Below are 15,015 nucleotides of genomic sequence, written 5' to 3'. Positions count from 1 at the left end.
ATATGCATTTAAATAGTTTTCAAAATTTCTTTCTTTAAAAAATTTTTTTTAATGTTTATTGTTAAGAGAGAGAGAACGTGTGTGTAAGCTACACGTCAGGGAGGGGCAGAGAGACAGGGAGACAGAGAATCCAAAGCAGGCTCTGCACTGGCAGCACAGAGCCCAATGTGGGGCTTGAACCCTAGAACTGTGAGATCATGATCTGAGCCGAAGTCAGACGCTCAACTGACTGAGCCACCCAGATGGCCTTCAAAATTTCAAGCCAAAGGATTGCTGCTCTGCATGCGTCCTTAGACATCAGACTCTAGGCAGAGGATTTGGATGGGGGAGGGTGTGGCAGTGGGGTGTTCTCAGAAGCAATGCATTACCAAACCTTCCTGCTTTGATTGTAGCCTCCAGGGCTTTAGGCAGTGCTATTAGTTGAGACCTCATGAATTCCCAGCCATCCAGATATCTGGCCAGTCGCAGGAAGTTTGGTTCCTTAGCACCTGGAGCCAAGAGCCTTTCTCCTGTCCTAAACACCCTGGGGCGTTCTGGGGTATGATGGCCACACCTTCCTGTGTTTCTCAGAAGCCTCCTATATCTGCCACTGGGCATTCTGGACTAGGTGAGCTTAAAGGTCCTTGCAGGGAGTTGTATGCTTAGGTGGTCTGGCTAGAGAAACACAGGTGTGGAAGCAGGGAACAAGGAGTGGGGGCCACAGAGGGGCTGCGACAGTCCAAGCGAGTATTGTGGGGTAGAGAGGCACATAGCCGCCATGACCTGTTGTGCCTGCAAGTCAGCAACTATGAGCTCATGAACTTTTAAGTCTGTGGTTATCACTTTAAGGTTTTCAGGGGAAGAAGCCCGAATCCCAGAAAGCAATCCTCGAACCCAAGCAGACCGAGGAGAGCTCCTGATGTGGGCCGCTTGAGTGAGAGCATCGTGGTCCCCAGCCCTGCTTCCCAGGTCACTTGCTGGGCTCCTTGGACCTTTTGGGCAGCTTTTGTGAACTTGCTCAGGGCACTTCCGGCCATGGTGAAGGGCAGCTGAGCCTCACACTTTGTGAACAGTTTTGCTGGGAACAAGGATGAGGTGAGAGGTGGCAGAGGCACTAGTGTCACTCCTGCCGGAGCACCGGCCCTCCTCCTCACACCTGGGGACCGGCAGTGAGATATGCCCTTTGTGTCTGAGCTCCCCAAATACGTTCCTCCGACACCATTCCCAAGAGAGATGTTCTGATAGAAGGATGATACAGTGGAGCGAGTCAGGGAATGCTGTGTACCATTCTCACCCCCTTTGGGGGAGGCGGTGCACGCTGTTTACAATAGTACAGTCGTGCGAAAGGCTCCAGGAAGTCCTGCTGGGAGGACACCTGCTCGCTTTCCTGAATTCCGGCTTTCCCTCATTGATGTGATTGCAAGTTCCTGTAGTGCTCGTATCCCGTGGGCTGCATTTTAGGAACACTGCCCTAAATGCCCTCAACTTCTGTTGACGTGTGTCGTGACTGGTAGGCATGACGTGTGTCCGTGACTGGTAGGCATGTTCTCAGGAAAAGGCCTGGGTGCCTCAGCAACCACTTCCTGGCACTCCCATCTTCATTCTGCCACTTGGTTCTGGGGGATCTTGGGTGGCCCAGGACCAGCTAGCCTCTTCAGAGGGCTTATGGGACAGCAGGTCCCACACTGTCTCTGGACAGTGTGATCCCTGGTCGCTCTACACTTGGTTGGAGCTCTGGGCCAGAGCCCGTGATGGGAGTGAAGAGAACCCCCTTTGTGATCAGTGGGTACTGGGGCCCTAGGTAGGTTGTGGGTGGGGCTTGTCCCAAGAAAGTGGGCATGCACGCTAGCCGGGCATCTGTGGAGTGTGTCTGCTGGCATGTTTAGCTCTCAGGGGCCTACTTTGGTTTCCAGAGAGACTGCGTGAGGAGGAATGGCTGGGTGTGCTGAGGGAGGATCCCTGAGGTTAGATTTCCCTCTGACTGGGAGGGTTAAACAGACACAGTGGCATGTGGGAGGCAGGGTGCTGGCTCTGAGGTCCTCTGAGCCCATCCAGTTTTCAGATCTGGGGGCAGAGCCACAGAGCAGCCAAAGCCAGCAGAGCTGTCCCTAGAGTACGGGTCTTGGATGAACTGGGGGTGTGTGGGAAGGAAGGATGGCCAGCTGCAGAAGAGTGGGCGGTGACTCAGGGGTGCATAGTCTTGGGGAGGAGAAGGCCCTGGACACTGCTGAGTATGATGAAAATGTCTGGAGGCTCAGATGCAGCTGGCTGCCTCACCAACTGCAGCCTCCCATTCCTGCACCAGGGCAGCTCACAGCTCCTCGCACAGCACACGCACCTCTGCCTGTAGGTGCCCTGTGCCCTGCCCTTCCTCACAGACACCCTGAATGTCTACCTACCACTGATGGGCACTAACATATCATGGCAGGGATGAGGACGCATCTGGGGCATGTTTATGACTTGTACTCCCTAGGGAAGGTCAAGGCCCTACATGCTACACCGGAGGCCTGGATATGTGGGGAGATAAGGAGCATGGTCCCTTGCCTTGTCCCCACTTGGCCAGATCTACTCTTTTTTCCTGCCTGGATGCTAGAATCTGCCAGAGCATAGGTTGCTTGGTAAGACCAGTGGCAACAGCTCACTTGTGTTTGTTACAACAACAGTTATGGAATGAAATCCAATGTTTAGAATCACTTGACTCCGGAAACTGGTGATTCCCTCTCTCTCTGGTAACAGTCCTCCTTCTAACTCTCCCAGGGCTTGTGACACAACCTTTCTTCAGGATAGGCAGGATGCAGGCTCTTGAATCATAGTCCTGTCTTTCAGAGAGGCCCAGGGAGCCCCCTCATCGGTCTTCAGAAAAATGGAACACAAAAAAGCCTGAATCCATTAGCCATTCATTTGTACTTTGGTTTTTAGATGCCTTGACTTCACTGTCCTGGATTCAGACTCATGATGTGTGTCTCTGTTTGCTATCCATGTAGAAACTTAGGAGAAAATAAGGTGGGACAAGGCAAGCTTCTCCTGACCCCATTAAATATTTTTCTGGATTGGATATTGAAATAGAAGAGAGCTCACATGGAGAGAATTGTTCTTCTTCCAAGGGCTCTTCCACTCAGTTGAGCAGAGGTTCTAGAGGAGGAGACCCCAGACGTGATGCCCAGAGGCAGCAACGGACAGCCACAGCTGGATCCTTGCTGAAGCATCATCGTACAGTGCGGTGGTTTGAAGCCTGGGAAGAACAGCCTGCCACAACATCAGTGTTTCTTCTTCCCTTCTTTCTGTTTCCATTTTCAGCCCTGTTTAATTCCCAGATATGTCATTGAATTCACGAAGTATCTGAAGTATCAACCGTATGTCTAACTGTATTATTTATTGGCTACATTCTTCCTTTTCTTGGACAAGATGCTTTGTGTTTAGAGCCCAGTCAGAAATGGTTATGGGTTCCCATGCTAAGGACCATCCACTGCCTTGCCTGCCTGTTTGCTGATCTAGATCTTGCAGACTGTGCAGACATAACATGGATTTTGACGAATTTTGTGTATTTATGTGCACAGCCGTCTTGGAGGCTGCATCCCTGTCTCTTTGGTGAATCTGTTCCTTAACTTCACCTTTCCTACGCCGTTTGAGTACATGATTTTGGCCACCATCATTGCCAACTGCATTGTCTTGGCCCTGGAACAGCATCTTCCTGAGGATGACAAGACCCCAATGTCCCGCAGACTGGTATGTGCCTCCTTCCTTCTCGTCTTTCCCCCTGTCCTTCCCTTCCCTGGTTTCTTCTCCTTTGCTTCATCTCCTGGCCCCCTCCCACCTACAGTTCTGTGAACCTACAGTTCTGTGAGGAGTTTGTTCTTTGCCGAGGGACAAGCTCGTGACAGATCCCATTGGGCTGTATAAGGACGAGAGGACTGACCTTTATAACTCCTGCTCCCAGGAAATTCTCAGGGCATCACAAACACTTGTGTATACACTGCATGGAAGCCAGACAAGATGGAAGGGGGGGCACAAGGGCCATTCAGTTCGCTCCCCTTTCTAAGGGACTTTTGAAGTGAGAGGGAGAAGGGAGGGTAGAGAAGAGAAGCTGAGGGATCTCAAAGCCTATGTGCGTTCACGGTGGTGAACTTCCTAGATCTTATGTCCATATTCACCTTAAAGCAATGATTCATATGTCTGATGTATTCCCCCTAGAGAGGGCAAATTAATTGCTTAAACTCCAAATGTGTGGATAAGTGGCTCCAGCCTGATTACTAGCAGATGAGAACCCTTGAGCTTCCAATGTAAGTGAAGATCAGCGATGGAAAAGCCACCCCCTTCAAGGCAAAGCTAGAAGCATCAGTTATGCCCCTGGGAAGAAGCCTGGCCTTGGTGTTACCCCTACATCCATCCATTTCTGCAGCTGGCTTTCCTGAGCCTTCCCTTGCTCCTGTGCACTCCCTAAGTCCTTCCCACCTGTACATGGGGCTGGCCCAGGGCAGATGTCCAGCCGTCCTGTAGGAGACAGGACTGGCCATAGTGGAGGGGGTGGCCAGGATGTGCCTTTGTCTGAATCTGATGAAGTATATTCCCTGCCTTACCGGCACCTCTGCTCCTCATCCCACAGGAGAAGACAGAACCATATTTCATTGGGATCTTTTGCTTTGAAGCTGGTATCAAAATTGTGGCCCTGGGGTTCATCTTCCATAAGGGCTCGTACCTCCGCAATGGCTGGAATGTCATGGATTTCATCGTGGTCCTCAGTGGGTGAGTCTTCTTCCTGTCTTTTTTTTTTTTTTTGGGTGTGAAGATGCACCTATGTTGTCATGAAGTGGCTGGTGCAAGGAACTCAAGTGTGGGAAGGCAGCAGCCCATGGAATAGGGACAGAGGAAAAAAGTTCAAGGACAAGATTCCCCATGGGGCTAGACCATAGGTAACCCACCTGCAGGGGAGTATGGGTACTCTGCGGAGATGCATGTGGTATTCTACAGAGGTTATAGAACCAAGGTATGGCTGCTACTGCTTCCGGTTTTCCATTCTGTGCTTGGCTAGTGCTGGACACATATATCCCAGTGAGTCTTTTACTAAAGCAAGCAGCTTGCCATAGCCTGAGGGGCACCCCCAAAAGCTGGGCCCAAAGTGCAGTTTTTCTTTGAACATTGGAGAAGAACCCCAAGGATATTTACTTAACTGAGAATTGAGACTTGTGTCCTGAAAACAGAATTTTTTATGATTTGCAGATTTATTAACGTGAGGAGGTATAAAATTGAATCACATTAAAATGTTTGATACGCAGTACTAAATTGTTGCACATGCACTGTCATAGGCAGCATGTATTTATTGGCAGTAGATTTATTTGAATACTTGATACATCGTTTTTTTGAAAATGAGTATAGTATACCTCTATTGGGGCCTGTCCAGCACCGTCAGCAGCATACGTGATGGACCTTAGGACTGGTGATAATAGGTATGTCTCACTGGGCTTTGTGTCAGGTGGTTTTCGGTTCCTGTATGAAAGGGAAGTGGTCCAGGCCTGATGGGGGTGCCCATGTCCTGTGTGGGTATGACAGCAAGGGGTGTGGAAATCACCACACCCAGATGCTTGTCAGACAGTAGCTCAAATCTGTGTGGGAAAGAAGAGAATGTAGTAGAAAAGTGAGGAGGGGGGCACTAGGAGCCACCATTATGATTGACCAAAAGGAGGGGGAGCAAAGAGGAAATTATTTTCCACAGAACAGAGGAGTGGAAGTCAATAAAGTCTGAGGAGAACAAGAGCTTGAGAATGTTCACGTCTACTCATTGTCTTGTGGAATAGACATAACACTTATACTTTTAACCTTCACACCAATTGTGAGCACGAGAAAGAGAAAAAAGTCAAAGGTGTAAAGGACTGGAATGTTCGAATGGAGCTCATAAGCAGCCAACCCCTCAATATAGGGAACAGATAAATAGGTAGAGACAATGACAACGATGTTTAAAAACATCTGTTGCCTTACAAAAGGATTTTCTGAAGGTTACTCTTCTAAAAGAAACTTCTGAATTTTAAGTATGATTTAGTGTATAAAGATAATTTGTACATAGTGTTTCAGAAGTGCATGGTCATAGACGATGCAGCACACCTGGGCAATGTGTTTTATGTTTTATTTTTTTCAGCTTTATTGAGGTATGATTGACAAAAATTGTGTGTATTTAAGGTGTGCAATGTGATGTTTTGATATACATTGCACAATGATTACCACAATCAGGCTAATTAACATCTCCATCATCTCTCATAGTTACCTGATTTGTGTGTGTGTTGAGAGTACTTGAGTTCTACTCTCTCAGCAGATTCAGGTGTATAATACATTATTATCAACTATAGTCACCATGATGCACATTGGATCTCCAGGACTTACTCATCAATAGATGACAGTTTGTACTCTTTGACCAATGTCTCCCTCACCCCCAATACCTAGTAACCACCATTCATTTCTCTGTTACTGTGAGTCTGATTTTTTCTTTAAGACTCTACATGTAAGTGAAATCATGCACTATGTATCTTTCTTTTTAGTACTTAAATTATTTCACTTAGCATAATGCCCTCCAGGTTTATCTATGTCATTACAAATGGCAGGGTTTCCTTACTTCCTTTTTTTTTTTTTTTGAGGCTACATAACATTCCATTGTGCGTGTGTGTGTGTGTGTGCGCGCGCGTGTGTGTGTGTGTCTGTGCACGCACGCGCACGCACACATGTGTGTATTTCTTTATCCATTCATCCATCAGTGGACATTTAGGATGTTGTCATATCTTGGCTATTGTGAATAATGCTGCAATGAATGTGGGGGTGTAAGTATCTCTTCAAGATAGTGATTTTATTTCCTTTGGATATATACTCAGAAGTGGGATTGCTGCATTCATGGTATTTCTATTTTTAATTTTTTGAGGAACCTCTGTACTGTTTTCTATCGTGGCTGTACCAATTTGTATTCCCACTCGCAGTGCACAGGGGCTGCCTTTTTCCCACATCTTCAGCAATGCTTGTTATCTTTTGACTTTTTGATAATAGCTTGGCGATATTTTTAATGTCCCTAAAATAAGTAATACATACTATATAGTGAAAGGTATAAAAGAGAATCTGAGTCATTTAGAAATGTGATTCTGTCTGGAAGAAAAATACTATTACGCATGTGTATTATATGTTAGGATTGTGTGAATTCTTGGTCCTGCTGAATTTTATATTCAGAGGCCATTTGAAATTTCTCATCTAGTCCGTTTATTTTTATTTTAAGCTATTAAGTGTCCATTAAAGAAAATAGGTAAAATACTGGAAAGTCAAAAGAAAAAAGCAGTTCACGGATTAAGAAAAGTTCTTATTGTTTTGTGGTGTTTCCTTCCAACCCTTTTAATGCTAAGGAAGCTTTCTTTTCAGTGTTTGTAATTTTGCTGCCTTTTCTGAACATAGTATGGGCATAGTACATGTTACTCCATATTTTGGTAAAAAAGCAATTTATTAAATGGATATACATAGAAGACGTGCATTTCTCCGTTTTTACAATTATTTGACACCTAGATTGCTTTCTGGTTTGGGCTATTGTGATTAATTATTAGAAGTGCTCCAATGTACATCTTTCGGCTGTCACATTTTAAGAGGCATTGTGACAGGTTGAAGTGCTTCTAAAGGAGAATCCACCATTCTGGTGTGGGGTCTGGGAGCGAGAATGTGTGGGAAGGAGGAGGAGTGGACTCTGACAGGAGGAGAGAAGACTGAGACTGATGGAAGCTGTAAGCACTGCCTTCCCGTTAGGGTTGCCATGTGGCCTGAGGAACAGATCTGTAGGAGTCAGCGGGGTCCTTCTGTTGTAACATGGCCAGGAAGGACCTCTGTGTCCTCTCCTGCATGTGTGGGGGTGCACATGAGTGGGCACAGGTGGTGAATTCTAAGCCAAGTTACTTGTCCTCTTTGTTCTTTCCTACTCAGCCCTCCAATATCCCATTCTTAGTGGCTCTTCAGACTTTGCCAAAAGGCCACTGCTGTCCATCTGAACCAATAAGACTGTCCATCTTCTTTCTACACCTACTGATTTCCTTCTCCCTTTAATTGGCATGTGAATGTGCTCCATGGGAGGGGCTTGACACTCTTGAGATTTGTGCTGAGGGTGCTGAGGGTTGTGGTTCTATCCCACAGGGATTGATCATCAGATTTAGTCTTATGCTCACACAGCGCCCTCATGTACCACATTGCATGGCTTCTGCAATGCACATTTCTCAAGCTGGAGCATCTTCAACATCAGCCTATCTCTTACGATAATGACATCATATAGTTTCATCGACAGCATTTTTCTTTCTTTCTTCACTAAGAAGGAAATCATGGGGCATCTTACAACTGTTAGGGTCTTAGAAGCAGTGAAATACCAATAAATACCAGTTGTTATAATGCCAACCCAGGGAGGCAGGCAGATCAGGCTTTAGATGTGAATTGTCTAGCATGCAGGGTAAGTGCTCAGTGTAAGATCAGCTGCTTCTCGATGGCAGATCCAGGAGTTGGAACTGTGCCTTTTGACCCAGGCCGGTGCTTTGCCTGGCACAGCTCCCTCTCCACACTTCTTGACATCAGCTTCTGTAGTAGTCCCTGAAGGCAGCTCCTGCTTCCCACCTCAGCTCCAGGTGTCACCTCTCATTCTCCTCCTGTATACAGGGGGGATGACAAGTGCTGGAGCATGACACAGCACCTCAGGCTGAGGCTGCACAACTTCTCAGCTCTCAGTGTGTGACTAGAGGGGAGGGAGCAAGGAAGGGGGTGCTGAGGTGTCAGACAGCTGGGTCAGTGAAAGACCTTCTGTCACTGACCTTTGCCAAGGAATGGGTAGCTGATGACCTGAGCCACTACATTTTGCCTGTCCTCTGACCTTCTAACCTTCTGTATTCTTAGGTCTGTAAATTGAGAGAGTTCATGGTTTAGAAAGTATATATATGTGCATTCTTCGTCTAATCCTCACAGTCCGCCAAATGAGATCTTGTTCTCCTCATTTTAGATGGAGAAACTGAGGTTCAGAGAGGGTAGGTGATGTACTGGGAGGTATTTGATCCAAGACTTGAGCCCACATCTTCTCACACCACGTTCCTTCTTCAGCACTCGTTTTCTCACACCATCAGCCACCACCCAACCTCACAGCCTCCGTGGTTCTACAGCTGCATGATTGCATGTTCCTTCAGTTCCACTGAAGTAGTGTGGGCTGGGCAGAGAGGGGCATAATTTGGCAGATGTCCCCGACCCAGAGGTAGGGCTTCACATGTGACTTGAGGAGGACCAGAGTCCCATCTGTCCATCCTAGGACTTCTCTCTGTGGGCTTGTAATAAAACCCCCAGCTCTGTGGTTAAGAAGGCATGTTACTTAACTCCTGTGGGTTTAGTGTACAAAAACTGAATCATCAGTTCATTAATTGCCTTGTTCATTCATTCATTCATTCATTTATCCATTTATTAAACAGACTCGTATTGTTGAATACGCAAGCAAATGTTGTAACTAAGGAACACCAAAGTTAATGTATTCTCATTTCTTCTAAAAGACAGTGGAATTTGCCATTCCTTTAACAAACTATTACCTTACATAACTTGGGATCTCTTGTATTGGTAACAATTCGGGACATGCTGTTACTAAACATTTGTTAGGCCACCCGGAGGATTTTAAATTATTTGAAGTCATTATTGTATATTGGTTTTTGTAATAAATCAGAATACCAGCAATATGGGCAAATTATAGAGGGGATGGAACACTCAAAGATGCTCCTAAACCCTGGCTAAGAACAGGGAAGTGAAGGCGAGGACTGCCTTTCAACCCTGTTCATGTCTGTCGCCCCAGTGCCTGGATTGTAGTAGGTACTTAGTAAATGCTAATTGAGTCAAATCACTGGCTTCATCTCAGATTCTCTTGTCACCTATGGGATACAAAAGAGAGTGCTGAGGGAAGCCTGGGACTAAAAGTAGGGAATGATTGTCTATTCTCAGTTCTTCCCCTAGGTCTACAGCATCTCTCTCTCTCTCTCTCTGTCTCTCTCTCTGTCTCTCTCTCTCTCTTTTTCTCTCTCTCGACTCCTGCGAGCTTGCTCACATTCTGATCACTCTGTTAGAGAAAAGAAAACTGGGAACTCAATCTGTAGGTTATTAAGAAGTATGGGGATTTTAGTCACTTGGGCCTATTTACAGGGTTCTCAGGGTTACCTTCTGGGGATTGCTCCCTGGGTGATGGGGGTGGGGGCAGGGCCAGGGCTGAATATTGAAGACACAGCCTTCCAGAACTGACTATAGGGGGGTGGTAAGGAGGAAGCAGCAGTATCGGATCACCTGACATTTGCTATAGAGAGAAAGCTGGCATTTGTTAAGCTATATGCCAAAGACTGTAACACACACACACACACACACACACACACACACACGTTTGTATGTATGTATGTTACTGCTCAGAATATGCCATGCCGTCAGCGTGGCCAGCCTTGCTGTGGGAGATGACCTGTTATGACTATTCCCTTAACTGTGAGTACATGTGTGCAGACTCTGGATTATGGGCAGGTGTATCGGAGCCTGGGGCTTTTCTCCTTTTTTCTACCAAGGCCCTCATTCCAGGACCTGAGTGATCACCTGTCCCTACCCTACTGTCTTCCTTCAAGAGACATGGCTGAGTACCCACAATGTGCCAGGCCCTGTACGGAGTGTGGGTGGGATGGGGTTGAGCATCCCCTACTGGGAACCACATGTCATGAAAACCCAGAAGAAGGGCACCCACCCTAGCTCTTGCAGGGGGGTGGTTTGGGAAAGACACATTTAAATTGGGATTGAAGATGGGCAGGTGGGGCTTAGACGAGGAAAGAGAAGAGCTTTCTTTTCTGGGGAAAGAATACCATGTCCAAATCCTTGAAGGTGAGAGAGTGAGAGCAGGCATGACAGCTCTGGGGAGTTGGCTGGCAGAGTCTGAGAGCTGAGCCCGCAAAGGTCAGCAGGGGCCAGGGCCGGCCGTGCTCTGGAGCTTGTTCGTTAGCCGGAGGGCAGTGGGGAACCGCTGAAGGCTTTGAGCAGGGCTGGGATGACTCATTCTAGCTCTGTTGTGGATGCCGCACAGGTCTTTTTTTCTCCTGGACTCAGTCCACTCCCAGGAAGGGGCATGAAGAGGGGAAGGGAGCCTTTGCCGAGTCTTTAGCTGTAGTTTGGGGAGGACTTGCATAACCAAGCAGAGAGAGGAAAGACAAAAGAAGAGGGAACAGGGGAGAGAAAAGCCTGAGGAAATGCAGCAGAAGAAATGCTGGGGGCTGTCAGTGCATGTCCCCAGTTTCTTTCCAGTGGCACACGCACAGCGGTTCAGCCTGAAGCCTGTTGGCAGGAGGATGGTATCTGGAGCTAAATATACATTGATAAGTATTTTTAGAGGGTTTCTGTGAGAAGGCCGCCCTAATACACGAGTTTCCCGAGCAGCTAAAGATCGAGGAAAGCACAGTTTTCCCATTGGAGCACTGTCTCTCCGGTGCTGCGAATGTGGAGGAGGTATTGTGAACGCAGTCCCGGGGCCCCCAGCCCAATTTAAATCTCTGTGGTAATAGGACGATAACACTTGGTATTTATATAGCATCTTCCTGCCAGTGAGCCTGGCAGGATTTTACAGACCTGTCTTGTACTCATCCTCTCTGCTCTGAGTGGGCGAAGCAGGGAGGTGGGGAGCAAGCAAGGGCTGGCTGGAGGGAGGGGGCATTGGAGCTTATCATTCTGGAGATGGGGCAGCAGGCTGAGTGAGGTGCGGGGCTCGGCTTCGGAGGAGCCGAGTCAGGAGAAGGGGCCGAGGTCTCCGGTGCTTTAATGCTGGTGGCGGGGTGCTCTGCTGAACTGCTTCTCACGTCTTGCTCCCAGCGCAGTTGGTGGCTGCTCACACGAAGACCTCCACCTCCTCACGGGCTCCGTTTTCACGTCTAGCTCCGCACCAGGGGGGACACAGCTCTGCTTGCCGCACCTCCTTTCATCAGGACCTTAGTGTGTTTTTCTAATGCATTCTCCTCCAGATGGGTGAATGGTGGGAACCCCGGAGTTAGAATTAGGAGTTTTGGTTGGGGGCAGAGGGGGCCAGAAGGCAAAAAGTGGAGCTTAGAGGGCTCTTCTCAGCTCTGCGCTGATGACAAGCCCAGTTCCTCCAGGGAGGCCCCGAATGAGAATCCCAGTTGGTAGTTGACAAGCAGTTGAGTTGGGATTCCTCCTGGGGTGGTGGGTAATTTTGTTCTCATGTATGAACTCTGTCTTTTTTCTATCTTGAGAGCCATCATTGATTCACTCAGCAGATATTTATTGAGTAGCTACTTTGTTCTGGGAGTAAACCACTGATATTGGCACGGTTTCTCTTTCCTGAAAGACTGCTTCTTGCCTCCCCCACTGAGTGACAGAAGCTCAAACTGGAAAGAACTGAGGCCTGTATTGGCCTCCGTGTCAATAAGGAGGGGGTGGGAAAGGGACTAGAAGAGCCTTCAGAATCCACAGGGAGATTGGTTTTGGGCTATTTTTCTGGATTTACATCCACTTAGAGTTGCGTAAGGAAAACAATTATGGCAAGTTGCTTTCTAAGTCAGACCAAGGCACTGAAATGCGAACGCTCTTAGTTATGTGCATGAGTGTGTGTGGAAGAGGGTGGCAGGGGTGAAAATTCCGAGGCATGTTTGCAAAGCAGAGATGGATATGGCATAAATGTTCATTCTATAGATTTACAAGGTAGAGTTGAGAATTAAAGGGAGTGTTTACATTTCCATCTTGTGGATGATACATGTCTCCTCACTTGGGCAGAGATCTGTGCACTGGTGTCTATGTTGTAAATATAGTCCACAGTTAAGTACAAATGCGTCAGTGTGAAATGTGAAATTCAACAGCACGGTTTAATGTATGTTTCACTGAAGTCAGGAAATAGCAGATGTGATGAGTGCAGAGTGGTTGCCAACAGGAAGGGGTGAGGTGGAGCAGTGCAGATGTTGAAAGGAAAAAGGGGGTGTACTGGTCTTAAAGAGAACATATAAAGGAAAGTCAAGTCTACGGTCACTAAGACTTAATCACTGAACTTTAGGTTTACGAGGATGCTCAATTCATCCAGCTTTCCCTTATTTACTGTTTGTCACAGAAGAAAAAAACAGACCCGGTGGTGGCTAAGCAACTTGTAGAGGGTCTTGTAGCTGGAATGTGGTGAGCGGGGGCCCGGCTGCTGGTTTGCTAACTCCAGATCTGGGGTGTGGTTCTGGTTAAGCTTCGCTGTCGCTGACAGTGAGAAGCTGCTGTTGCTTGATCGCACTCAGGCCATCAAGCTGGGGGTTAGGAAACAAATATGATTTTTTATTAGGTAGCTGGAATATATATGTGAATTTATATGAAAACAGTTTAATCTAGTGGATTAAATTATTCGGGTATCCTGCGTTCTGGTCCTGACTGTAATATGTGTTCTCTCCGTGATGCCGGGTGATAACGTAGATGATCTTAGCTTCCGTTTCCTTTACGGAGTGAAGACAACACCTGGCCTAGCTTCTTCACCACCTCTGGTGACAAGCACAATAATGTAATGATGATGCTGATGCTGATGGTGATGGCTCCCATTTTACCAGGAGCTTACGTTGTCCTATTTTATTTTATTTTAAATTTTTTAATGTTTATTTATTTCTGAGGCAGAGAGAGACAGAGCATGAGTGGGGGAGGGTCAGAGAGAGAGGGAGACACAGAATCAGAAGCAGGCTTCAGGCTCTGAGCTGGCAGCACAAAGCCTGACGCGGGGCTCGAACTCACGGACCGTGAGATCATGACCCGAGCTGAAGTCGGTCGCTCAACCGACTGAGCCACCCAGGCGCCCCAACATTGTCCTATTTTAAATGGGAAAGGCTTCACATACCAGCTCAGCCCTTGCACAGATCATTTTAAATATAGAAACAAAGCAAGGCAGATTCCATCTCCATTTTGCAGGTGAGGAAACCAAAACTCAAAGAGGCTAAGTCACATGCTCATGCCAGGTATTTACTAAGGGGAGGAATGCTATTTTAATTCTATTAGCAACAATTCCAAAGCCCGTGCTGTATCCACTGTATGCACAGCTGCCTCAGCATAATGTTTTGGAAGGTAAAGAAGTGAAATACCAAATCAGTGAGTGGTAATACCTCCCCCCAGGACAGTGATATTATGAAGATAAATGTTTAAATACACATGAAGTACCTTTTGGACCTTTAAAAAAAAAAGGTGTGTAAACAAGGAAAGCATTCAAAATACTATGGTTCTGTTGAGCTCATTCAGAATAGTCATTTATCTCCATATAACTTGCAGCCACAGAGACCAGTTTCACTACAATCTATTGCAGTTTCCAAAACTGTGGCTAATTAACAAATTTCCATTAGTTGTCATTTTGTTTCAAGACAGAAGTTTACCACAACTTGAACACACTGTATCTCTTACTTCCTGTTAGTAGTATATCTAATTGCATCAGAACTAGTCAAATCCTGGGGTGCCTGGGTGACTCAGCTGGCTAAGCCTCTGACTTCAGCTCAGGTCATGATCGAATGGTTCGTGAATTTGAGCCCTCCATTGGGCTCTGTGCTGACAGCTTGGAGCCTGGAGCCTGCTTCGGATTCTGTGTCACCCTCTCTCTCTGCCCCTCCCCGGCTTGCATTCTGTCTCTGTCTCTCAAAAATAAATAAACCTAAAAAAAAACAAAACAACAGTAGTCAAATCCTTCTACAGTTATTATCAACAGCAACAAAGAAATTCCCAGAGTAAAAGCTGAAACAAAGCCCTTTATTTTTAATCTTATCAATAGTGAAAATATTATATTACCCAGATCCCCTCCCCCTTTTTTATTTATTTTTCTTGGCTTTGACTTCAGGTCCTCCATACTCCTTCCTACTTTGCACAGACACACACACATCAGAGGGGTCTGATTGTTACAAAGAAAGGCTGAAGAAATTACCCCTCTTCCTTCAGGAGGAATGTCCCATTGGAGAACTCTAGTTATCGCCGAGGAGAGCTGACAGGAAAGTCTGAGCTCCTACATCCTCCCACCCTTGTCTTTCATTTCCTTCTGTCTCG

The 15,015-nt window shown here is 46.8% G+C and overlaps 1 protein-coding gene across 1 annotated transcript in view; it reads left to right on the top strand.

The window, feature by feature from the left end:
* The first annotated feature begins 3,612 nt into the window (after positions 1-3,612).
* LOC125925789 (voltage-dependent R-type calcium channel subunit alpha-1E-like) overlaps positions 3,613-15,015 on the top strand; it is a 200,540-nt gene continuing 189,137 nt past the window's right edge. Inside the window, exons 1-3 of the mRNA XM_049635045.1 lie at positions 3,613-3,705; positions 3,800-3,819; positions 4,540-4,722. Coding sequence (XP_049491002.1) covers positions 3,613-3,705; positions 3,800-3,819; positions 4,540-4,722 — 296 coding nt within the window. The remainder of the gene's footprint in view (positions 3,706-3,799; positions 3,820-4,539; positions 4,723-15,015) is intronic.

Source organism: Panthera uncia, chromosome F1 (genome assembly GCF_023721935.1).
Source record: "Panthera uncia isolate 11264 chromosome F1, Puncia_PCG_1.0, whole genome shotgun sequence".
Taxonomy (NCBI): Eukaryota; Metazoa; Chordata; class Mammalia; order Carnivora; family Felidae; genus Panthera; species Panthera uncia.
This window is presented reverse-complemented; position numbering and strand designations above follow the sequence as displayed.